Source organism: Mobula hypostoma, chromosome 3 (genome assembly GCF_963921235.1).
Source record: "Mobula hypostoma chromosome 3, sMobHyp1.1, whole genome shotgun sequence".
NCBI classification, from domain to species: Eukaryota; Metazoa; Chordata; class Chondrichthyes; order Myliobatiformes; family Myliobatidae; genus Mobula; species Mobula hypostoma.
This window is the reverse complement of record NC_086099.1, coordinates 189,025,738-189,052,356: the sequence shown is the minus strand read 5'-3', so window position 1 is coordinate 189,052,356 and position 26,619 is coordinate 189,025,738. Positions and strand designations below refer to the sequence as shown.

The window sequence follows — 26,619 nt, the reverse complement described above, 5'->3', positions numbered from 1 at the left end:
AAAGCTAAAAGGGGGCATGAGAAGGCCTTGCTAAGCAAGATTTAGGGATTATCCCAAGATGTTCTGTACATGCGTGAAGAACAGGATGACAAGAGTGATGGTAGAACCGATCACAGATAGAGGAGGAACTGTGCCATTGAAAGATAGGGGAGATCTTTCCATGAATACTCTAGGAATCATCAGCAATGGGGACCTCAATGTTTTTGAGGACAGTGTAAAGCAGGTTGATTTGTGAGACCATGTCGTCATTACGAAAGAGGATGAGCTGGGACCTTTAAAAAACATTAGGTTAGCTAAGTCCCTGGGCCTAGATAGTACATGCCGCAGGTTACCATGGGAAGGTTGTGTACCCTTGGCAATGATCTTTGGTTCCTCACTGGCCACAGTAGTATTAGATGATTGGAGGCTGGCAGATGTTACTTTTTTCAGGAAAGGGAGTATGCATAACCCTGGGAATCGTAGACCAATGAGTCTTATTTCAGTGGTAGGCAAACTATTGGAGAAAATTCTTAAGACAGGATTTACACGTGTTTGGAAATGCATTTCTCATTCAACATAGTTTTGTGAGGAGTAGGTCATGCCTCACGAGCTTGATTGATCTTTTTGAGGATGTGACAAAGCACATTGAAGGTAGAGCAGTGGATGTGGTGTATATGGATTTCAGCAAGGCTCCCCATGGTAGGCTCATTTGGAAAATCAGGAAGCATGGGATCCAGGGAAACTGGCTGTGTGGATTCAGGATTGGCTTGCCCATAGAAGGCAGAGGGGTTGTAGTAGGTAGTCTGTTTTCTGTTTGAAGGTCAGTGACCATCAGTGTCCTTTTTCATAAATGACTTGGATGAGGAAATGGAAGGGTGGGTTAGTAAGCTTGCAGATCACATGAAGATTGGTGGAGTGGATAATGTAGAGGACAGCTGATAGTGAGAAGAGGCAGATGGAGTTCAGTCTGGAGAAGTGTGAAGTGATTAACTTTGTAAGGTTGAATTTGAAGGCAGAATATAGAATTAATGGCAGGATTCTTGATCAGTTTGGAGGAATAGAGACATCTTGTGGCCCCTAAATCCCTCAAAGTTGCCACACAAATTTATAGGGTAGTGAAGAAGGTGTGTGGTGTCTTGGCCTTCATTAGGTTGTAGCTCTATACAACTTTGGTTTGATCACATTTGGATTATTGTGTTCCATTCTGGTTGCCTCATAGGAAAGATGGGGGAGCTTTAGAGAGGGTGCAGAGGAGATTTAACAGGATTTCGTCTGGATTAGAGAGCATGTTTTATGAGGATAGGTTGAGTTAGCTAGGGCTCTGGAGTGAAGGAGGATGAGGTGACTTGATGGGTGTAAAAGGTAAGATGCATGGATAGATCGCTAGAAGCTTTCACCCAGGGCATAAGTGGCTAATACTGAGGGGGTATGATTTTAAGGTGAATGGAGGTAAGTATTTTGCTTTCTGCTTTGTATTTTTTAATGCACTTGAAATGACAGTAGCTTTCAGATTTATTTTTTAATATTGGGCTTAACCTTGTGGTTTTTGGTGTTTCATAACATCTTCTTTTGTCTTAAACAGTTGTGGCAATATATGACTACTCAAAGGATAAAGATGATGAGTTGTCCTTCATGGAGGGTTCAATCATTTATGTTATAAAGAAGAATGATGATGGCTGGTATGAAGGTGTCATCAATGGAATTACTGGTTTGTTTCCTGGAAATTATGTGGAGCCTATCATGCACTATGCAGATTGATGAAAACCTGCATCTTTTCTTTATTCAGAGGCAAGCCTAAGCATATGGGGTTATGGGTTAATTGGGGAGGATATATTGAAGTCTTTTCAAGGATGCCATTACTTTTGAGTTCAGCATGATACTGATGTGAGTAGACTGAAAATACAACAAGATTGGCACTAAGTGAAAATGTAAGTGCTAGTTAAAGTTCCGTGAGACTTCAGGTCATTCCTAAATTACAACTAGTGCTTGTTGATAGCATGCATAAAAGTAAACAAATTTATGTATTGTAGCCAATTCATTTTTTAACCTGAAATGCTTCCAATATGTTGTAATTTTCATTTCTGTGAGCACTCAAATTGTAATCTCATGAACTGTCACGAGTCTATAATCAGTTGTGGATAAAGCTTGGGTGTCTTCTAAACAGTACATTAGTAATTTGTACTTAACAGGTAAAACATTTTGTATTGATAAAATGTACTTAATGGGAAAAATCATCTGTAGTCACAAAGTGAACCAAAGTGCAGTCAGGTATGTTGATTTATTGTACAGTGGAAATTGTCTGGATCATTGGGTTTATATAGTCCTGATTAATTTTATTGAATAATTTACTAACCTCTAGAATAGTATTCCTGTGAAGAAATTATTAGCTCGGTTCTAACGTGGAAACAGGCAATTCTACTGTACAATTTTTTAAGAACAGTTTCTGACACCTGGTGGCTCAGGTTTGAAAGATTGTTTTCCAGCAAAATATTACTTATTTCAAGGGTATTACTAAATTCCTTAGTAAATATTTGAATCTTCTGTCCTGAAAGGCTCCAATTCCATAATCAGTGTTCAGTTGTGTTCCTCTGGTAGGTAGTGTTTGTTCTTTGAAAGTACTGCTTCAAATGGTGAAGCTAATAAGAAACCAAGAATCTATTGTGCATAATTATTGTAATCAAATTGATACAGATCAGAACTGTCATATCTTGACCTGTGCCTAAAGGGAATAGGACAGGTGCTAATCCAGTGCCAGTTTTTGAGGCATTCTAAAATTTCTTGTACCACATTTTTCTAATTTTCTAAAGTGCTTGAGCCTGATTTAATAAAAAAAATGTACAAACAAAATTACAGCTAAATTTATTTGCTTTGAAAGGGCACAGTGTTGAGGCCATACATTGTAATGCTGAGGCTTTCTTATTAACTTCTGCCTTATGATGTTTTATCAACTTCAATTTCATCTTTAAAACATTCTTTTAATTTGTATATAACCTGTTAAAATTGTATGTACAGTCTTTTATATAATAAATCATTCAGTATAAAAACTTGTTTTGCATGGACAGCTAATTAAAATTGAATTGTACAGTGTTCAAAGGCCATTGGAGGTCAAAAACAGATCAACAACATTCTCTACATAGGCTATGTACATGGTCAAAAATGTAAACAAACTTGCTGTCTTGGCTTTCAACTTGGAATTTTTGATAATTGAGTTGCAATCTTAATAGCTGCCACAAGTGGTGTAGAGATCTTTCACGCTCATTTGTGCCGAGTTAATACAATATCTGTAAGTCGAATCAAAGCATCTCTTTCTGGTGAAGGATACAACATAGAGATCTGTCGGATAGCTTCTTGACAGTATTGATGTGCGAGGTAGCAAGTTTGCCGAACACCATCACTCTACATGAAAGGAAGTTGAATTAGTGGTTTTAGCCTACTTAATATCAAACATTTGATCTTGTATGAAAGAAAATTTCTTCAGTAACCCGTGTTAATGTTCCCAACCCTTATCCACCTGTCCTTACTGCCCAAAGCCAACTTAAGTCTCTTCATCCATAGTTTGAATTACCCCATTTTCCATCCAGGACTGAATTAGAACATAGACCATTACAGCACAGTACAAACCCTTTAGCCCACAATGATGTACTGACTTTTTAACCTAGCCCAAGATCAATCTAACGCCACACCCCCACCATAGCCCATTTTTCTATCTTCTACGTGCAAATGTCCCTAATGTATCTAGCTTGGCATGGCATTCCACACACCCAGCACTGTGTAAAGATACCTTTGACTTCTCCTTACATGTTCCTCTAATCATCTTAAAATTAGACACCCTCATATTAGCTAATTCCACCCTAGTAAAGCCTCTGGCTATCCACTTGATTTATACCTCTTACCATGTTCTCCTATATAAAGTCACTTCTCATCCTCCTTTACTCCAAAGAGAAAAACCCTAGCTTGCTCATCCTATCTTCGTAAGACATGCTCTTGAATCATCTGGTACTACTATGAGCCAGTGAGACCACAAAGATCATTGCCGAAAGTGCAGCAATCTCGTCCCTCACTTGCTGTAGTAACCTGAGGTATATCCCATCCAGTCCCAGGAATCTGTCAACTTCCATCCACTGTCATAAGTTTCTGGTACAGACTATGCCCTGACTATTTCTTTACACATCAACTTTGAACTGAACTGACCAGTTAATTTAAGCACGTTATCAATTACTACTGCAAGCATTCTAACTTTTCCTTTTGCCTTTTTCAAATCATCAAACTCGCTCTTTCAATACACTCCCGACCAGTCATCCTTAGTTAACTTGCAGAATCTAACCTCTAATATCCATTTTTAACTTGAACTATTACTGTTCACATTTCCAATTAAGGAATGCCTTGATTTTAAAAACCCAATTCTCATTGCCTCTCCCTGACCTCCAGCTGCTTTGGATATTACTGGATTCTTGCCACTGACCTCTACGTTATTTTAAATTATTCAACAGATTTATCCTTCTCATACTACTGATTTCCAGGCTATTCCCTTAACAAGACTTGTGTATCTCCCTTAATGACCCTGGTGACTTGGAGTACAGTTGTTAACCACATCCTAGGACGTGCTGAGATTGTGCTAGATTGGAAGTTATTAGAATAAGCCATCAAGGACTATCAACCTAACACTTTAAAAGCAATACTGCAGCTGCTAGAAATCAAAGCTGTAACCCATTCGACTTAACACACCATCTGTATAGAAGCAACTCAATAGCCTTTCATCATAACAATTTTACAGATCCTTTACCCCAAATCTACGCTTATTGATCAGTGGATCTGGAGGAAAACCAAATGGGACTATAACTGTCAATGAAGTGTTTTTAAGCAGATCTTTCACTAAGTTTGGTTAACCGCTTGCATGGTGAATTTCAACTGTATACAACACCTTCATGAACAGTATCCTTATTGCACAGGAACTGCAACTCAAAGGCAATTTTGTATGTCTATTTTTATTGGTCAAACTGTTTAAAATGTAGTTTTGTGCCTATACTTCTCCACTGAAACCAATCAACTTGCCACAGGTCATCTGGTTAAAATATTGTATTTGCATATTTAAGCAATCCCATGTAGATTCCATACCAAAGTTACTAATACAGTATCTTGCTTCCTTGCAATCTAATTACTGATGAGGAGAAACCTCTTTTCTTCCCCCCCCCCCCCACCCGAGCCCCGCTTCCCCAGTCATTAGCTGTGCTGTACTGGACTGGAGTAAAGTTTTTGTACCAATGCTTACCTGTTGTACATATTCCCAAGCCAGATCTACATCCCCATCTGAACTGAAGCGCCTCATTATCAAAGCCTGCAATTCTGGAAACTTAAAAGGACAAGCATATGTTGAAACATTTACATATTTTTAATTTTGCTAATACCCAAAATTAAGGTGCAGAAATATTCTCCATTAATCAATCTTCAGTTACGGCATGTCTGTCCTTGCTCTAGCTCTTTGTTGATAAGGATTGATGTTCACTCTGACATTTCCCTGCTTGTTGTGACCTTGTGAACTCTATATTGAATCATACAATTTCAGGCAATTTTGTCAAAAGTGGGCAGTTCTGCTGCAGGCTTTCCATCTATCACGTCCCATCTCACTGGGCATTTCCTTGAACTCTGCATTTCAAAGCTTTTAGGTGTTCTTTTACATTCTAACAACCTCAACTTTTTGTTGGTGCTCTGACATGGCTGTTCTGTCATACTCACGCTCCCTCAACTTGGTACACCCAAATGCTGTCCATTCTATTTACCTCTAGTTCTCAGATGTAATCCTGGCCAAGGATTATAATCAAGTACTCGCGACACTGTATGATGCCATCTCCAAACAAGAAACAGCCCATCCCAATGCATTTCAAATCGTAGTTGTAGATTTCAACCAGGCTTGTTTGAAGAAAAGCCTGCTCAATTATCACCTGCTTATAACTTGTAGCATCAGAGGTCCCAATATGACCACTGCTATACTAAGATGAGGAGTGCCTACCTGTTCCTTGGTCAGACCATATTTTGGTAAATCGAATCACTAGGTTGTTCTCCTCCTTGCATACAAGCAGAACCTAGGAAGCAAGGCTCCACCAATTTGGAAAACGAGAGGGAGTCAGGAATGATTATGGGATGGCTTTGAGTCAGTGGACTGGGCTGGGCTGCGTTCAAGCTGTCAGCTAGAGATCTGAATAAATACTCCATGGTTGTAACACATTATTAAAACAGCTGTAGATCCCTGCCAAATTATTCGGTGTTTCCCCCTTGGATGAACCATGGGATCCAAAATCTGCTGAGGGCCACATCAGAGGCATTCAAGTCCAGAGACCAAGAAGGCTACATGTGCAGGTATGATCTCCGAAAAGCTATCACAATGCTCAGCAGCTGTGGTAGGGCTTGAATGCTAACACCACCAAGTTAACTCAAGTGACATGGAAGACAGCAGGACTCGGCTTCCGGATGAGCTCAGTGCCTTCCTTCTATGCTCGCTTTGACTGTCAGAACATGGAGGAACCATCGCGAACCCCCACAACCCCGATGACCCTGTGATCCCAGTCCCTGAAGCTGATGTGCAGGTTATTTTCAGGAGGGTGAATTGATGTAAAGCATCTGAACCAGCTGGCGCACCAGGCTATGTACTAAAGAAGTATGCTGACCATCTGGCAGGTGTGTTCACTGAAACCTTCAAACTCTTGCTTCAGTAGTGTAGTACCTACCTGCTACATATAGGATTCAGTTATACCAGTGCCCTAGAAGAGTGACCTGCCTCAATGACTATCGCCCAGTTGCACTTATATCCACAGTGAATAAGTGTTTTGTGAGATCAGTGATGAAGCATTCAGCTCCTGCCTGAGAGGCAACTTGGATCCACTCCAATTTGCCTACTGGAGCAACAGGTCCACAGAAGATGCCATCCCATTGGCTCTTCACTCAATCGTGGAACATCTGGACAGCAAAGATGCATACATCAGGATGCTCTTTATCAACCTACAGCTCAGCATTCAATGCTATCATCCCCCTCAAAAGTAATCAGTAAGCCTCGGCCTCAATACTCCCTTGTGCAATTGGATCATAGACCTTCTTACTTGTAGACCCAGTCATTTTGGATTGGCAACATCTACTCCATGATCTCCATCAGCAGAGGTGTGCCACAGGGCTATGTGCTTTGCTGCCTGCTCTTCTTGCTTTCCACCTAGGACTGTGTGGCTAAGCACAATGCCAAATTTTGCTGATGACACCACTGTCGTGGACCGAATCAAAGGTGGTGATGAATCAACAAACAGGGAGATTGAAAATTTGGATGAGTGCTGTCACAACAACCTCTCACTCAATGTCAGCAAGATCATGGAGCTGATTATAAACTTCAGGAGAAGGATGCCAGAGGTTCAGAGGTGGAGAGGATTAGCAACTTTCAATTCCTAGGGGTTATTATTTTGGAGGATGTGTCCTGGACCCAGCATTAGTGCAATTACAAAGAAAGCACGGCATCACCTCTACTTCCTTCAGAGTTTGTGGAGGTTTGGCATGATGCCTAAACTTTGACAAACTTCTATAGATGTGTAGTGGAGAGTATATTGACTGGCTGCATAGTTAACAAATTTCATGTCACATGCTGGTGATGATAAACCTGACTCTGAATCACAGCCTGGTATGAAAACGCCAAAGATTTCAGATAGAAAAATCCTACAAAATTTAGTAATTCAGCCCAGTACATGTTGGGTAAAGCCTCCCAACCATTGAGCACATCTACATGAAACAGTGTCAGGAAAGCAGCAACCAGAGATCCCCACCATCCAGGCCTGCTCTCTTCCCACTGCCGCCATCAGGTGGAAAATAGAAGAGCCTCAGGACTCTCACCACCAAGTTCAGAACAATTGCTACCCCTCAACCATCAGGCTCTTGAATAAAAGGAGTTAACTCTGCTCACTTGCTCCAGCATTGAAATGTTCCTACAACCAATGATCTCACTTTAAGGACTCTATCTCAAGTTCCTGTTATTTATTGCTATTTATTTATATTTAGATTTGCAGTTTATCTTCTGCACTCTGGTTCAATGCCTTAGTTGGACAGTCTTTCGTTGATTCTATTATGGTTATTTTTCTTTCATCTTGTTATAGTTACTATTCTATAGATTTGCTGAGTATGCCCACAAGAACATTAATCTCAGGGTTGTATATGGTGACATATGCACTTTGATAAAAATTTTCTATGCACTTTAACTTAACCACCCAATGGCTTCAGTTTATCACAACTCTGACCTTGCCTTTTAAAAGCTTTACTCCTATTCACACTTCCCCCACCTCTTGTGTAACTTGTTTTCTTTCCAGTTCTGATGTGTTAGACCTGAAACGCTAACTGGTCCTCTTTCTCAAATGCTGCCTTACATCCAGTATTTTCCATTTCAGATTTCCAGCATTTGCAGGTTTTTCTATTTTCATTATACTTCAGCATAACAAAAACTAAACCAGCATTGAGGCTGATGAAGCAGTTGCAGATTCTACTACAAATTCTGCCTTCGTAACTTGGGATGGCAAGAGTTAGAAATGCATGTCAAAATTGTAGTCTAAAAGAAAAGCACCATCTTAAAGAGGCTATAAAAACTGAGAAAAAATTACTGCAGTACATGCGATTGTTTGCTAAAGTGTCTATTTTCACTGTGGCTTAGTTGATTACTCTTAAAATCAAAAAACAGATCCACACTTAATACATTCTATTGTGCTTGCATATAGGATCAACTCGAGTGATTTGCATATTCTGCAGCAGCCTCAGGCTCTAAGCAGACATCTTTTCCCATCCTTTGAGTTATAGTGCATGTTAAGGATAATAGATTTTGTAATGACAGCAAGTTTAGTAACAATTCACTCACCAAGAAAGTCCCCGTCAATTATTTTTTTTATTGAGCATGTAATGATGTCAAGAGGTGCCACCTGTCCTTTTGATTCAGTTACTATTATGCACTGCAGCATCCAAAAATCTTGTGGGTTGCAAGTTTAAAAATGTCATCAGTTTTCATTTCCCTTGGTTGTTACTTGTCACTCATACCTTAAACTAGTTTTAAGTAGCAGCTGCTGTTATTTTGCGATGGTATGCTAGGTCCTCACCTGTACCAATGACTTGTGCAACAAAACAATTCAATTCTGGTTCAATTCAACCTGATGTACTATTTTAAAATAATAAAATAAAATTTGATGCAAATCTAGTTTTCTGGAACCTCAAACTTTGAGAAATTTAGCTGCCAGCTCTCTCCAGAAGTTACTTGTGTAATTAAAATGTATTTATAAATAATTATTACCTGCTGGCAAGCGAACAACACTGGACCAGTTGCCAATCCAAGCTTTAGATCTGCAGCAGTAGGTTTTCCTAATTGATTAGCAGATGAGGTGAAATCCAGCACATCATCTATCAACTAAAACACAGATGATATTAGGAATTAATTTTAAAAATGATTGTCATCTTGTGCAAGGAATGCTACAATAGATAGAAAACATTACCTGAAAAGCTATTCCAAGATTTCTCCCATATTGGTATGCAATTTCCTGGACTTCTGGATCACAGTTACCAAGTATAGATACCTGGATTAAAAGAAATAGAATTCAATAGTGATATCCCTTGACTGTTAAGTTGTAAATCAATAACACTTGAACTTTTAAATGGCAGATTGATTTCTTCTAATTCAAGAGCAACAAATTTCACAATCTGAAAAGCATTTATCATACACTTCACTCAACCTGTTCAAGCTGCTAGTCCCATTTGCCTGTTTTGCCCATATCCCCTATTCCTATTAAAGTACTAGTATAAATGTATTTTAAACAGTCTAACTGTACCTGCCTCTACCACTTCTCTCATCATTTTCCACATACCCAGCACTGAAAATCTTGTCTCTCAGGTCCCCTTAATTTTTTTCCATCTCACCTTCAAAATATATTTACTAGTTTTAGGCTTCTCTAACTTGGGAAAAAGATCGTTCATTCATTTGTTGTTGCCCCTCATGACTTTGTATGACTGTATCTTGAAAAAACCCTGAATCACTAAGACCAGTTTGACTTGCCTGGAGTGAATTAATTGATGTAAACCACATTTCAATGGCAACAATCTACAGTGTTAATTTTGTATAAGGAAGACAGGAAAGAATTAGGGCTTCCCTGTATATACAGTGCTTTTTAAAAGTGTTCAGCCCACAACCCTTTCTTCACAAATGATATTACAACCATGGATTTTGATCAATTTAACTGAAAATCTTTGTGAATCACTTGCTCCTTTTCCCACAGAAGAGCCAAGATAAAAACAGGGAAAATTGTTAATCATGAAAAACTAAAATTTCAATAACTGAAATGTCCAGCAGTTCAACTGTATTCATCCCCTTTGATCAGTACTTAGTTGAAAGCTCAGTTATTACAGCCAGTAGTATTTTAAGGCAAGTCTCTTATCAGTTTTGCACAACGTGATATAGCAAGATTTGCCCAATTCTTCTTGCAAAATTGGCCAAGCTGCGCTAGGTTAGTTAGAGAGTGGCGGTGGACAGCAATCTTGAGGTCTTGCCAGGGATGTTCAATCGGGTTAAAGTCAGGACTCTGAGCTACTCAAGGACATCAGTTTTCTTCATTTGAAGCCACTGCACAGTTGTTCTGGCAGTGTGCATTGGGTCATTGTCCTGCAGAAAAACAAACATCCTCCCCAGTTTAAGCTGTATTTAACAGCATTCACCTTTCCATCAATCCTGGCCAAAGTTCCAGTGCCTGCTGCTGAAAAGCATCCCTCATAGTATGATACTACCTCCACCATACTTTACAGTAGGGATGGCATTACCTGGCTGATGTGCAGTATTAGATTTATACCACACATACCACTTAGTGTTGAGGCCAAAAGTTCCACTTTAGTTTCATCCAACCACAATACCTTCCACATTTTTACAGTATTTTCTAAGTAACTTTGCAAAGTCTTTATGGTTAAGAATGTTTTTTTAAATTCAGCCAAGGCTTCATCCTTGCCACTTCCATACATATCCTCCTTCTGCAAAGATTTAGATGGTGGAATCACAAACTTCATCTTCAGTTGCAGCCACTGACTTCAGTAGCACACTCAAAGTGGCTACTGGCATCACAGTAGCCTCCCTTCCAAGTGGCACTCTTCTCTGGTGACTAAGTTTAGAGGGGCTGCCTGACCTAGGCAGTGTGGCTGTGGTTTCATGATGGACTGCACTGAGCTCGAAGGAATGTTCAGTGCCTTTGAGATGGTCTTGTACCCTTCCCCAGATTTGTGCTTCTGTTATTTCCCCAACTTGTCTTGAATACTCTTGTCTTCACTTTGGTTTGGTCTGTTGAAAATCCACTGTACTGTTGGACCTTACAGAGGGGGGCATTTATTTTCATGAATTAATTGAAAACAGGTCACCTCCAGTTTTCTACATGAACAAATTGTATTGCACCCGAGGAAAGTTAGCATTGTAATTATAAAGGGGTGAACACTTTTGGCCTCAATTTTTATTTTTAATTTTTAGTAAATTGTTGATAGGTTTTGGAATTTTTGATTTGACAGTGTTGTAGATTAGCTCAAAAATCCTACTTCAATATACTCAATTTGGAAAATGAGACATTAAAACTTGAAAATAGTTTTGGGGGCTGAATACATGCCATAAACTAAATAAATGCTAATCATACTCAATGTCTATCTAGTAAGACAGTAAAGAATGTTCTGGTGACTGGAGAACATCATTAAGGTAGAGGATGCAACTGGAGAGAGGCAAAGAGAAAAAAACAATTTAAAACCAGGAAAAGGATCAAGTGAATTCCATCCAGGCTTGACAGGAAGCTCAGAGACCTTGGCCTTGACCCTGCCTTGGGCAGCTGGATCCTGAATTTCCCGTCAGATCACTGGCAGGTAGTAACAGTGGGCTCCCTCACCTCCACTCCTCTGACTCTCAACACAGGAGCCCCTCAGGGTTGTTTACTAAATCCCCTCCTTTACTCCAAGTATACCTATGACTGTCGCCACCCACAGCTCTAATCTGCTAATTAAATTTGCTGACAAAATTGGCCTAATCTCAAACAATTACGAGGTGGCCTGCAGAGAAGAAGTCATCTCTTTGACACAGTGGCATCGGTTCGTCTCGTGAGATCATGGTTCTGCGCCTGGAAAGTCTACTGCAGTGTCCTCTCCAGGGTGCAGGCCTGGGCAAGGTTGTATGGAAGACCGGCAGTTGCCCATGCTGCAAGTTTCCCCTCTCCACGACACCGATGTTGTCCAAGGTAAGGGCAAAGGCCGACACAGCTTTGCACCAATGTTGTTGCAGGAGTTGCCAGAACCAGGTTGAAGGCAACGTCGGACTGCCTTAGGGACTCCTGCTCCGGATTTGTCCTCAGGGTTTACTCCTGAAACCTTTCCCATGAGTGGGTATGGTTGCAAGGCAGCGGAGGTTTGAAATCAGTTTTCCCCCTCTCAGATGGACTGCCTTCCCAGGCTGATGAGCTCCATCTACAGTGGTGTCAAGAAAACAACCTCCCCTCAATTTTGCAAAAACAAATGAACTGGTTGTGGATTACAGGAGGAATGGAGACGGGCTTACCCCTAGTGACATCAATGGATCTAGCATTCAGAGGGTAAACAGCTTTAAGTGCCTCGGCATCCACATTACCGAGGACCTCACGTGGTCTGTACACACCATCTGGATGGTGAAAGAGGCACAACAGCACCCCTTTCACCTCAGCCAGTTGAGGAAGTTTGGTACGGGCTGCCAAATCCTAAGGACTTCCTACAGGGGCACAACTGAGAGCATCCTGACTCGCTGTATCACTGCCTGGTATGAGAACTGTACTTCCCTCAATTGCAGGACTCTGCAGAGAGTGGTGTGGACAGCCTAGCGCATCTGTAGTTGTAAACTTCCCATGATTCAGGACATTTACAAAGACCGGTGTGAAAAAAGGGCCCGAAGGATCACCGGGGACCTCAGTGACCCCAACCACAATCTATTCCAGCTGCTACTATCCAGGAAACTGTACTGCAGTATAAAACCCAGGTCCAACAGACTCCAGGACAACTTCTTCCACCAGGCCATCAGACTTGAACTCACACTGATTTGGGTGTATTTCTATGTTACATTAACTGTTCTATTTATTATAAATTACTATGATTGCACATTTAGACAGAGACATAATGTAAAGATTTTTACTCCTCATGTATGTGAACGATGCAAGAAATAAAGTCAATTCAATAAATATATTCAGTCCTTATTCTAGCCTTTAAGCCACTTAACAGTTGGAATGACTGAACAATTGAGATATGCGGTGACCAAGTAGAGTTCATAATTTCTATTTTTAAAAATATTGACACCCCTGAACTAGTTCATATGGTTTTAAAAGTGTACGTTAATACAGACTTAACTGCCAAACACAATTCCTGTTGCTTTACTTGAGACAGAACGTACATACTGCTTTACAACTGTTCGCTATAAGACTTGCAGTCTTCTTAAATGTTTTCTCAAGGTAATGTGCAAATCTCTCATTCTCATTTTCTTTAGAACCCAGCTGCATAAATTCCCCTTAAAAAAAAAAGAGAAAACAGAAGTACAGATTAACAAACCATTGACCACTGAACGCTTATACCTTCAAGTTACTTTTAAACTAACCTCGCACCAAATCTTCAATTGCTTGAGTAAAAATGGATACTACAGTGTTGTTACCAAGGCGGGCAAGAGCCATGGAGGCTACGGAGAGAACAAAGTCTCCAGCCAAAATTGCCTATAATGAAGGGAAAACAAAATTTCATTTATTACCATTAATTTAGGTTATTACAAATCTTGCTGAATTGAAATTGGCACTAAAAATTTAACACTGATCTGGAAAAATCTTCACTAATTAAAAAATGTTCATGAGTTTAATTTCCCAGTTTCCCCTCCTTCAATCTTTATTTAACTCATAATACTAATAGAAATTTGTCCTACCTTACATTTTGCCTCTATTTGCATCTAGTTTTGACAATGAATTTGCTCTTAATTTAAGCTCCGTTCTTCTATTTTCATTTTTCAAAAATCTCATTGATAAAGCCATTGATAAAGATCTCATTTGTTTATTAGTCACCAAAATCCCATATACTTTTTTGCAACATTAGCTTACCTTTCTAATAAGCTCAAGATGTCTGTGTTTATAAATATGCTAAGAATTTCATAATGGGGTAACCACAAAATATTCCAGCACCATACCTCTTAAAACTGGTGCCCCACGTAACAGTGTCCTGAATTAACTTGCTTTTACTTTGAGATAATCCATTGGGCTGAACACTGGGAACCTGGTTTGGCTTCTGGCTCTCCAGTGGTGCTCTCACAATTTGATTAAATTGATTACACTGCTCTTCAGATTGACATGGAGGGAACTACCAAGGCAAAATGGAAAAGCTAGGACATCTGTGGGACAAGTGGTGTTGCTCCTCAGCACAGAAATGTAGGTCTCAGGTACACCCTGGATGATTTTTGCTAGAGATAAGCAGTGGCTGCTTCACTGATATGATGGAAGCTGCATTGTTTGGGCCAGCTTCCATCAGAGCCAACAGTTCACAAGAAACTACACTATCCAGTCAGTCGACAGTTTGTTGCTAGTTCCCAACAATGGCCTACCATGTATATTGATGAAGATGCACACCCGAGTAGCCACAGTGTCTTCCATGGCTCACAAGTAGCCATTGCACACTGCCTTAGTAGCTCAGTATAAAAAACATGCAACAAGATAACTTTCAATGCTGCAGAAATGCCAGAGGGTTGAGCTTCAATCAGAGACCTAGCACAGCAGAGCAATCAGCAGCTGATACTTTATAAATATACATAATCCCTCCTAGCACCAATTGCACTGGCTCTTAGGAATTTATCTCAAATGCTAAACAGGGAACTAATGAAATATTTTAATGGATTACACTGATTTGTAATCCAACAAAACAATTTAAAATCACTTCCTTAATGGAAACCATTAATTTGGTATTTGTCTTTGATCTGGCACCCGCCCGACATCATTTCAATTGGTGCAATATTTGACTTCTGGGTAAAAGAAAATTGTAGAGTAACTGCATTCAGCTTGCAGGGACAACCTGGAGCTCCCAGCTGCTTGCCTCTTCAATTTCCCATACCGTTTCAACTGCCTGCCTCTGGGAACACTGCAGCTTCTGTACAATATTGATTTGAACTTCAGATAACTCACTTTTAGACTTCTTCCGAAAGGCATGTGTAATACTGATTTAATTTTGTCCTCTCTATTAGCATAGCCTGACCTATAGCCCTATAATCTGCATCTTTGCACATTCCTTTGATTGGTCTTTAAGAAAAAGCTAGAACAGACTTCATCACGTTGCTTTCATTCCATTGTTTTCTGCCCAACTGGACAATCAAATTAACTCTACAATTTACCCCCACATTAACCCATCAGGAATATTCCCTTTGTTCCAGCTTCACCCCACCTTTAGGCTTTAAACACAGATGTACCAGAAGTGGACATTTTTATTCATTTAGAGGCTGACGAGACTTAAATTAAGGCACAACAATTATCAGGTAAGCTTGTTCTCTCTAGTTATCCAAATAGACAATTTAAGCTTTACAGCCATAGATAACTAAATAGTCTTTCTCCCAAGCCAGAAAAACAGAAGCCAAATTGAATGTCTCCAAAGGAAATGCTATGATGGCTTTTGTATTTCCACTCAACTAGGACAGTGATTTCAGACACGCACAATAGAGGATCAACCTACTTTCACCACTCAGCCCAGAACAGACATGCCATTGTGAAATGTAATTAACCTTTTACAGATAATAGCTTGTATTATAAATTTTCATGGTTGTTCACTTTGAGTCATTTCCTTAAGCCCAACGCAGTTATACTCACCTTTCTCTCACCCCAGATTTTATTTACAGTAATTTTACCCCGTCGAGTTTCGGAACCATCAATAACGTCATCATGCACCAGGCTGGCAGTGTGGATCATCTCTGCAATCATACCTACAGAATGCTGGCTTTTCGACAATTCCCTAAATAGTATGGAGGGGAAAAAGAAACAAAAATAGTAAAATCAACGTTTAGTTAATGAAAAGTACTACTTTGGGCACTACAGACAACTGACTCAGTTCAAGAAATTCTTGCTGCTTCTCATTAATGTGCAATTGCAATAAACCAAATTATATTTAAAAAAATCATACATAAAAAGGAACTTTGGCCAAGCTATTTTGCAACAAGTCAAAGACAATTAGGGAAGCTATGCCACTCTAGAAGTCCCTTTACTAAACTAAATTCTAGGTTAATTTGTTAAAAATATTTAAGTAGTCACCAAAAGTTCTAAGTTCATCACATGATTAAATGCTCATACTGGCTAGACTAGCAATAAGGGAATTGATTAGTAACATTGCCACTTACCAATCCAAAACCCAATCAAGATCAAGATGAGCAATTTATACACTGCTATAAATTAGCACTATACTAAATATTTTTAAGGAACTATTTCCTTCAATAATCTGACTCAACTAAAGGGTGTGAAATTTACTTACCTTCTCTTACTATGATGGAGATTACATGCTTTTCCCATTAATATCACAATCATGGGTCGAAATGCCTTTCCTTTTCCATCAAAATAATAATCACATATTTCCTTCAGATCTGAAGTGACTGCTAATAGCTGAAAAAGGCATCACACATGCACAATTAGAAATAACAAACAAGAAAATAAATGCTCACCAAGTGGAATTCCAAGAATTGTGTATTTTAAAACTTAGCTTGAAAGATCACAAACCAAGTTTTTGCTGTACACTACCTCTGATCCCCATCGTGGTTCATCTTATGAAGATAGCAAGCCATTTAGAGAACAGTTTCACATTAAGCATGAATGCAAGAACACTGATTAACTGGATTTTCAAGAATAAAAGTTACTGTGTCCTTTCACAAATAACCCCAGTCTAGTCTTGCTCTTGCTGAAAAACAAAATATTGTAGATGAAAATTTGAAATATAATGTGTGCTGGAAATTCTCAGTGGGATAGGAAGGATTGAGTGAAAAAGAAACAGGTCTGAAGATCCAATTCAATCAGATATTTCATCAGAACTAGGAAAATTTGTAATCAAAAATATTTTAAGTTTCAGGGAAGAGTGAAAAGAACAAGGAAACAACTAAATTAGGATGGAGATGGAGAGGCTGACTGTTCAGTGTTGATGGCACTGACTGAGGTTTCTTTTTTTTCTTTTTCAATTTTTTTTGTAGTTTATTTTTTAATGAAGTTCATCATCAAACAAATATTTCCATACATAAAAGAATAGAGTACAGTAGGATATATATCGATTACAATATATTGGAATCAAATATAATCTCATTACCCCATATCTGTATACATTAAATTTAAACATGATATTGAAAAGATAATGTTATTATACAAAAAAAATCTAAACTCACTACCAGAAAAAAAAACAGCCGTTTGGTTAAATAAAAGAAAAGGAAAAAATTCTTATCATATAATAAAACATATTGTTGTGCTTAATAGCAAATCAAAGATTTTGAAAATAATTCAAAACAGGTCTGCACAATGTTAAAAAATCTTGCCTAGGTTCAGAAATTGAACCTTCTCTAAATTTAAGCATGACATAACATCATTTAACCAATGAGTATGAGTAAGCAGTGGCATCCTTCCATTTAAGCAACAATACCCTCCTGGCTTTAAGAGAAATAAAGGTCAAAATATGCAAATCTTGTGACTCCAAAATAATATCATTTCCACCAACAATACCAAATAAGGCAGTCAAAGGATTAGGTTTAAAATTTACTTTAAAAAAAACACCGAAGAAATTTGGAATACTTCCTTCCAATATTTTTCAAGAGTCGGGACAAGTCCAAAACATACGAATTAGTGAAACTTCTCCATTATTACATCCATCACAATAGGGAGATAGATCCGAATAAAAACGAGAGAGCTTATCTTTAGTCACGTGGGCCCTATGAACCACTTTAAGTTGTAGAAGGGAATGACGGGCACATAATGATGAAGTATTAACCAATTAAAAAATTTCATTCCTCAGAAATTGCAATCTGTAAATCTTGTTTCCAGAGATTTTTATTTTTGTCTAAAGGAATATTTCTCATTCCCAACATCCCATAAATATTAGATATAGATCCATTATGGAAGGGTTTCAAATTAAAAATTGTATCAAGTATATCCTTATCTGGACTTTTAGGAAATGTACGTACTTGAGAATGCAAAAAGTCTCTAATTTGTAAATATCGAAAAAAGTGGGTTTTGGGTAGGCTATACTTAGCTGACAATTGTTCAAATGAAGAGAGACTATCTCCAACAAACAAATCTTGAAAACGAGTCTTGAATACCCAACCTATTCCACTCTTTAAAAACTACATCAGTCATAGAAGGTTTAAAAAAAGTTAGAAAAAAAATGGGACTTGAAAGTGAAAAACTCAATAAACCAAAATATTTTCTAAATTGTACCCAAATCCTCAAGGTGTGTTCAACTACAAAATTATCAGTTAAATTACTTAAACATAAAGGAATTGAGGGTCCGAGAAGAGAAATGATAGAAAATTTATTAACAGAATTAGCTTCTAAAGAAACCCAGACCGGACAGTCCTCTCAATTAATATAAATATAACCAAAACGTAAGATTCCGTATATTGACTGCCCAGTAATAAAACCTAAAATTGGGTAAGGCTAAACCTCCATTCTTTTTAGCTTTTTGAAGATGAACTTTATTTAATTGAGAAATTTTATTTTTCCATATATAAGAAGATATAATAGAATCCAGAGAATCAAAAAAGGATTTAGGAATAAAAACAGGTATGGCCTGAAATAAATATAAAAATTTAGGCAAAATACTCATTTTAATAGAACTAATTCCACCAATCAACGATAAAGAGAGGGGTGACAAATTTGATAGTGCCTTCTTAACATAATTCAGAAGTGTTGTGATGAGAATACACATAGATTAAGATGTTAGCTGTCCTATGCTGGCACCAGTGGGATCAGCAGTTGGTCTGCCACCTGTCTTCAGGAGAGACAGAGATAAGGAAAACAATGGAGCAGCATTTGGAGATGTTAATGAAGGGATGGGAGAGTTTAACGGAAGGAGAGCTGTCAAGGTCGGCTCCCCCTTTGAACCCTGAACTGTTTGAAGTGATGGACAGGCGATACCCCAGCAGGGGGATAAAAAGGGACAGGTTCGCTAAGGCAAGACACACACGACACCCCGAGGTAACGAGACCCTGGAAGCGGTGCGTCTCCCACAAGTCGGTGGGAAGTTTTGGACGGCTGGTCGCGAGATCAAGCCATAGACGCACAGGGTGGAAAGGTACGATCGGCGGGAACCTGGTGTGTGTCCGCCCTTGCCTGGGTGCCAGGTTCACCACAGAGAAACGATCGTATCTGGAAATGGAAGGGTCACGGTTGGTGACCTCAGATGACATCACAAAGAGCTCGCACGAAAGCTGACTGCGAAGAATATCGAAGGTCTGTGTGTGGAAGCCGTTTGAATATTCATTCATTTTGCTCTCTCTCTCTCTCTCTCTCTCTCCTTTCCCCCACTGCCCATCTCCCACGGCAGCGATTACTGCGAACTGAACTGAACTAAATTGAACTGAACTTTGCATCACTTTGAAACTGGTCATTTACCCCTAGACGACGATAGAGCTTGATTGATCCTGTTATCTTAATTCTGTGTACATGTGTGTTTATCATTGCTGAACTGTTGCATTTATTATCCTTTTGATTAGAGTACTGTGTTGCTTGTTTCTTTAATAAAACTTTCTTAGTTCTAGTAATCCAGACTCCAACTGAGTGATCTATTTCTGCTGGTTTGGCAACCCAGTTACTGGGTACGTAACAGTGTAAAAAAAAATTTCTTTAAAAAGGAATTTATAATTCCCAGTAATTGTTACGCCCAAATAAGTAAATTGATTTCTTACAATTTTAAAAGGAAGGTTAGTTCATATCCTGAAAACTGACTAAAGCAGGAGAGTAAAGAAAGTACGGAAGGTAAAGAAGACTCCACACTAGAAATGTAGAGCAGAAGGTCATCAGCATAAAGTGACACTTTGTGCGTAACACCCTTCCTAAAACTACCAGTGATATTATTAGATTCCTGGAAAGCAATGGCTAAAGGTTCTAAGACCAAGTCAAAAAGCAAAGGACTCAAAGGACAACCTTATCTGGTTCCACGTTGAAGTTTAAATGGTTTAGAATTCTGAGAGTTAGTAAGAACCTCAGCAGAGGGAGATAAATAAAGTAATTTAATCCATTGAATAAAATCAGGCCCAAAGTTAAATTTTTCTAAAGTTTTAAATAAATAATTCCATTCAACCCGATCAAAGGCTTTCTCAGCATCTATGGATATCACACATTCCGATATTTCCTTCAGATCTGAAGTGACTGCTAATAGCTGAAAAAGGCATCACACATGCACAAGAAATTAGAAATAACAAACAAGAAAATAAATGCTCACCGAGTTGAATTCCAAGAATGGACAAGGGAGTCGTGTAGGGAACAATCCCTGTGGAAAGCAGAAAGGGGGGGGGGGGGAATGGACTCCCTTGTCCATTCGTCCCCCCATCTCCCTCCTGGCACTTATCCTTGTAAGCGGAACAAGTGCTATACCTGCCCTTACACTTCCTCCCTCACCACCATTCAGGGCCCCAGACAGCCCTTCCAAGTGAGGCGACACTTCACCTGTGAGTCTGCTGGTGTGATATACTGCGTCCGGTGCTCCTGATGTGGCCTTCTATATATTGGTGAGACCTGACGAAGATTGGGAGACTGCTTCGCTGAACACCAGAGGAAGCAGGATCTCCCAGTGGCCACACATTTTAATTCCACATCCCATTCCCATTTCCATTCTGATATGTCTATCCACGGCCTCCTTTACTGTCAAGATGAAGCCACACTCAGGTTGGAGGAACAACACCTTATATTCTGTCTGGGTAGCCTCCAACCTGATGGCATGAACATTGACTTCTCTAACTTCCGCTAATGCCCCTGCTCCACTGCTTACCCCATCCCTAATTATTATTATTTTTTTTTCCTCTTTCCCTCTTACAATAACTCCTTGCCTGTTCTCCATCTTCCACTGGTGCTCTGCTCCCCCGTTCTTTCAAGGCCTTCCGTCCCATGATACTCTCCCTTCTCCAGCCTTGTATCTCTTTTGCCAATCAACTTCCCAGCTCTTGGCTTCATCTCTCCCCCTCCTGTCTTCTCCTATCATTTCGGGTCTCCCCTCCTCCTCCTCCCACTTTCAAATCTCTTACAATCTCTTTTTTCCGTTAGTCCTGATGAAGGGTCTCGACCCGAAACGTTGACTGTACTTCTTCCTATAGATGCTGCCTGGCTTGCTGCGTTCCACCAGCATTTTGTGTGTTGCTTGAATTTCCAGCATCTGTAGATTTTCTCGTGACTGAGTCATGACCCTACATCTGGCCTGAGCAAAGTGAAGATAGGCAGTATGATAACACAAGGAGTGAAACCGGGCAAAATTATTATCTGTATTAACCTCAGCAAACTCTATGCTGTGCCAAAATAATTAAACTATAATTACATGCCTAACTAAAGTGTACTCAGATACAAGGTGTAAAAGAGAGGCGAGAGTGGATATTGGTCCTTCTATATCCTACATCTTATCTAGGCATTTGATAAGGCACCCCATGCAAGGCTTATTGAGAAAGTAAGGAGGCATGGGATCCAAGGGGACCTTGCTTTGTGGATCCAGAACTGGCTTGCCCACAGAAGGCAAAGGGTGGTTGCAGATGGGTCATATTCTGCGTGCAGGTCGGTCACCAGTGGTGTGCCTCAGGGATCTGTTCTGGGACCCCTTCTCTTCATGATTTTTATAAATGACCTGGATGAGGAAGTGGAGGGATCGGTTAGTAAATCTGCTGATGACAAAAAGGTTGGGGGTGTTGTGGATAGTGTGGAAGGCTGTCAGAGGTTACAGCGGGACGTCGATAGGATGCAAAACTGGGCTGAGAAGTGGCAGATGGAGTTCAACCCAGATAAGTGTGAGGTGGTTCATTTTGGTAGGTCAAATATGACGGCAGAATATAGTATTAATAGTAAGACTCTTGGTAGTGTGGAGGATCAGAGGGATTTTGGGGTCTGAGTCCAGAGGACGCTCAAAGCAGCTGCGCAGGTTGACTCTGTGGTTAAGAAGGTATATGGTGCATCAATCATGGGATTAAGTTTAAGAGCCGAGAGGTAATATTACAGCTATATAGGACCCTGGTCAGATCCCACTTGGAGCACTGCGCTCAGTTCTGGTCACCTCACTACAGAAAGGATGTGGGAACTATTGAAAGGGTGCAGAGGAGATTTACAAGGATGTTGCCTGGATTGGGGTGCATGCATTATGAGAATAGGTTGCATGAACTCGGCCTTTTCTCCTTGGAGCGACGAGGATGAGAGGTGACCTGATAAAAGTGTATAAGATGAGAGGCATTAATCTTGTGGGTAGTCATAGGCTTTTCCCCCCAGGGCTGAAATGGCTATCACGAGAGGGCACAGTTTTAAGGTGCTTGGAAGTAGGTACAGAGGAGATGTCAGGGGTAAATTTTTTCTCCCCCATGCAGAGTGTGGCGAGTGTGTGGAATGGGCTGCCAGCGACGGTGGTGGAGGCGGATACGATAGAGTCTTTTAAGAGACTCCTGGATAGGCACACGGACGTTAGAAAAATAGAGGGCTATGGGTAACACTAGGTAATTTCTAAAGTACATGTTCGGCACAGCGTTCTGGGCCAAGGGGCCTGTATTGTGCTGTAGTTTTTCTATGTTTTTATGAACCACAGGAAACAATGCTGGAGAGGTAGTCATGGAGCACAATGAAATAGCAGACAAACTGAATAAATATTTTGCATCAGTCTTCACTGTGGAAGACACTAGCAGCATGGTGGAAGTTCCAGTTATCGGAGGCATGAAGTGCACGGTTACCACAACTAGAGAGAAGGTTCTTGGAAAACAAAGGTCTGAAGGTAGACAAGTCACCTGGACCAGATGGTGTACACCCCAGAGTTCTGAATGAGGTGGCCGAAGAGATCGTGGAAGCGTTAGTAATGATTTTTCTAGAATCACTAGATTCTGGAATGGTTCCAGAAGACTTAAAAATTGCAAAATGTCACTCCACTCTTCAAGAAGGGAGAGAGGCAGAAGAAAGGAAACTATAGGTCAGTTAGTTTGACTTCGGTGGTTGGGAAGACGTTGGAGTCAATTACTAAGGATGAGGTCTCAGTATACTTGGAGGCATGTGACAAAATAGGCCATAGTCAACATTGTTTCCTCAAGGGAAAATCTTGCCTGTTGAACTGTTGGAATTCTTTGAAGAAATAACAAACAGGATAGACAAAGAAGAATTGGTTGATGTTGTGTACTTGGATTTTCAGAAGGCCTTTGAGAGGGTGCCACACATGAGGCTGCTTCACAAGTATTACAGGAAAGATTCTAGCATGGATAAAGCAGTGGGTCATTGGCAGGAGGCAAAGAGTAGGAATAAAGGGAGCCTTTTCCGACTGGCTGCTGGTGACTAGTGGTGTTCCATAGCAGTCTGTGTTGGGACTGATTCTTTTTATGTTATTTGTCACTGATTTGGGTGATGGAATTGATGGTTTTTTGCAAAGTTTGGAGACAATATGAAGATAGGTGGAGGAGCAGGTAGTTTTGAGGAAGTAGACAGGCTACAGAAGGACTTAGGCAGATTAAGAGAATGGGCAAAAAAAAAAGGATTACTGTGTCAGGAAGTGTATGGTCTTGCACTTTGGTACAAGAAATTAAAGGGTCGATTATTTTCCAAATGGAGAGAAAATACAAAAAACTGAGATGCAAAGGGATTTGGGGGTCCTTTCGCAGGATTCCCTAAAGGTTAATTTGCAGATTTAGTCTGTGGTGAGGAAGGCAAATGCAATATTCACATTCATTTCAAGAGGACTAAAATATAAGAGCAAGGATGTAAAGTTGAAACTTTATAAAGGACTGGTGAGGCCTCACTTGGAGTATTGAGAGTATTGTTTGGGCCCCCTTATCTTAGAAAAGATGTGCTAAAACAGGAGAGAGTTCAAAGGAGGCTTATCATATGAAGAGAGTCTGATGGCTTTGGGCCTGTATTCACTAGAATTCAGAAGAATGAAGGGAGACCTCATTGGAACCTATTGAATTTGAAAGGCCTTGATGGAGTAGATATGGAGAGAATGTTTCCTATGGTGGGAGAGTCTAAGACCAGAGGACAGGGCCTCAGAATAGAGGGTTGTTATTTTAAAATGGAGATGACGTGGAATTTCTTCAGCCAGAGCGTGATGAATCTATGGAATTCTTTGCTAGAGGCAGCTGCGGAGCCCAAGTCTTTTTGTATATTTAAGGCAGAGTTGGATAAAGATTCTTGATTGGTCAGGGCATGAAGGTATATGGGGAGAAGGCAGGTGATTGGAGCTGACAGGAAAACTGGATCAGCCATTATAAAATGGTGGAGCAGACTTGTTGGGCCAAATGGCCTAATTCTGCTCCTATATCTTAAGGTCTTAAACAAAACCCTTCTGCCTAGACAATGTCCATATCCCTCCATTCTCTGCAAAGTCATGAACGTATCTTCAAGCCTCTTAAAAGCCCATTATATTTGCCTCCATTACCACCCTTGGCAGAGTAATCTGAACATTCACCACTATAAATATAAACTTATCACCTTAAATACTACCTTAAATGTAGTATTAGACATTTCAACCCTAGAAAAAAATGCACCGGCGATCTATTTATGCCTCAATCTTACAAATGTCTATCAGTCTTCCTTCAGCCTCTCAAAAAAGTTTGTCTAACCTCTCCTCATAGCACATAACCTCAAGCAACATCCTAGTCACCGTTTTCTGCACCCTTTACCCACAACTTTTCTATAATGGGGCAACCAGAATAGAATGCAAAACTCCAGATACAGCCGAATCAGACCTTCACAAAGCTTCAACACAACTACAACTTAAATTCAATGTGCTGGCTAACAAAGGCAGGAATGCCATATGCCTTCTTTACCACCATTTTAACCTGTTCAGCCACTTTCAGTGAGCTATGAATTTAGATCCTAGATCCATCTGGGATCCATTAAGGTCCTGCCATTAATGCTGAAGTGTCCCTTTGCATTTGATCTTTTGAAGAGCAACACCTCACAAATGGCTACGTCAGAAAGCATCAGCCATTCATCCACCCATATCTGCACTTATCTCTACAGTTATATCATTTAGCAAATCTATATGCTATCCACAATACTAATCTTTTTATCATCTGCAAATTTAATCTATCCACCTACTTTTTCATCCATGGCACTTATATATGATTACAAACACTGGAAGCCCCACTATAGATCCCTGGGGATCCCACTAGTTACGGACTCCAGCCAGAATAAATTCCATTCACCATTGCCCTCTGTTTTCTATGGGCAGCCAATTCTGAATCCAAACATTTGTGGATCCCATGAATTTTAATTCTGTCAGATGCCTTACTTGCCATTCAGCTTCCTCTGCAGTCATGCATGTCTTTAGTTAATGAGAGCATTCATTTAAGATACAAATACCCAATGTTGCTATTCACTCTTCTCATGAAAGCTCCCCCAAAGCCCACACTACAGATTACAGCAAAACTCTGGGAATCTGCTGGTTTTCTTGCTCATCAAAATTTTTCCTCAAAAATGATTCTGCTTCTGACTACCTTTTACTTCCAAAAAATTACATCTGTCTGGGAGAAAAAAAATCATTTATGTCATAAAGAAGCAAATCTTTATTCTACGATTATCATCCCATTTCACAAAGAGGATGCAAGTGCTCTGTCAAGACCTTGTACCTTTTAATTACTCTGAAAGGGTACAATATGCAAATCGTTGTAAGAGTAAATTGTTAATGTTATATCGCTTGTGTAATGTAATGTCAATACACCAAGTATTTTTCTGACATTCTTGTACTCTGGAATACAACTACAGCTTTTACTTTGAAACTAATGGGAAATGCCTTTTTAAGCTCACAAATTTAAGTTTAATGAAACATTCTCCTGGAATGCAACACTTCTGTAAATCAAGAAATGAATGCCATCTCAATAGCACCCTCAGGTCAGGTCAGTTGACAAGGATGTGTAGTAATTGAATTGCCTCACTAACTTCAATATGCTGCCATCAAAATGTACAACAATTGTTCCAAGATTACGCAATGAGTATGGGTTTGTATTATTCAGTTTCTTTTGCTTCAAACAAATTTTCGATTTTTATTGAAAATTAAACATCTTTCCCTGAAAGTATTGCCCTTCTCGTCGTAACTGCACAACTACTTGAAAAACTTATCCATTCTTGCTGTCGAACCTTCAAATCAGTCTTCATGTTCAAAAAGAAAAATAAAACAGCTTATGAAAAGAACTTGTATAATTCAGTTGTGAAACAATTCTAAATCCATCCATTTCTTAAAATCAAACTGTTAGACTAACTTACCTGTTTGATTTCATCATATAGATTCTTCAAATCTTTCTGAGCTAGTGTGTAGGGGTCTTTATGCAGCTTGTCACTCTGCACCTGGTTACAACAGTGTTTACTCCTAGAGGTGTATACAAGTCTGGTTGGAGTTCTAAAACAAAATAACCTGCATTATAGGCTTCTACATTAAAAACATTGTTCAACCAAATATTCCAAA

At 39.7% G+C, this 26,619-nt stretch overlaps 2 protein-coding genes across 12 annotated transcripts in view; one reads left to right on the top strand and one right to left on the bottom strand.

Annotated features, from left to right (window-relative positions):
* Window positions 1-3,142, top strand: part of abi1a (abl-interactor 1a) — an 88,416-nt gene extending 85,274 nt beyond the window's left edge. For all 11 annotated transcript variants that reach the window (XM_063044278.1, XM_063044283.1, XM_063044279.1 and 8 more), the window contains one exon: window positions 1,562-3,142. In XM_063044278.1, the coding sequence (XP_062900348.1) occupies window positions 1,562-1,737 (176 nt within the window). In that variant the 3' untranslated portion in view covers window positions 1,738-3,142. The remainder of the gene's footprint in view (window positions 1-1,561) is intronic.
* A 76-nt stretch (window positions 3,143-3,218) lies between these two features.
* Window positions 3,219-26,619, bottom strand: part of pdss1 (prenyl (decaprenyl) diphosphate synthase, subunit 1) — a 38,610-nt gene continuing 15,209 nt past the window's right edge. The window contains exons 3-11 of the mRNA XM_063044287.1: window positions 26,421-26,553; window positions 16,495-16,622; window positions 15,840-15,981; window positions 13,607-13,718; window positions 13,410-13,519; window positions 9,477-9,557; window positions 9,278-9,391; window positions 5,249-5,329; window positions 3,219-3,375 (exon numbers count right to left, since the gene is read on the bottom strand). Coding sequence (XP_062900357.1) covers window positions 3,235-3,375; window positions 5,249-5,329; window positions 9,278-9,391; window positions 9,477-9,557; window positions 13,410-13,519; window positions 13,607-13,718; window positions 15,840-15,981; window positions 16,495-16,622; window positions 26,421-26,553 — 1,042 coding nt within the window. The 3' untranslated portion in view covers window positions 3,219-3,234. The remainder of the gene's footprint in view (window positions 3,376-5,248; window positions 5,330-9,277; window positions 9,392-9,476; window positions 9,558-13,409; window positions 13,520-13,606; window positions 13,719-15,839; window positions 15,982-16,494; window positions 16,623-26,420; window positions 26,554-26,619) is intronic.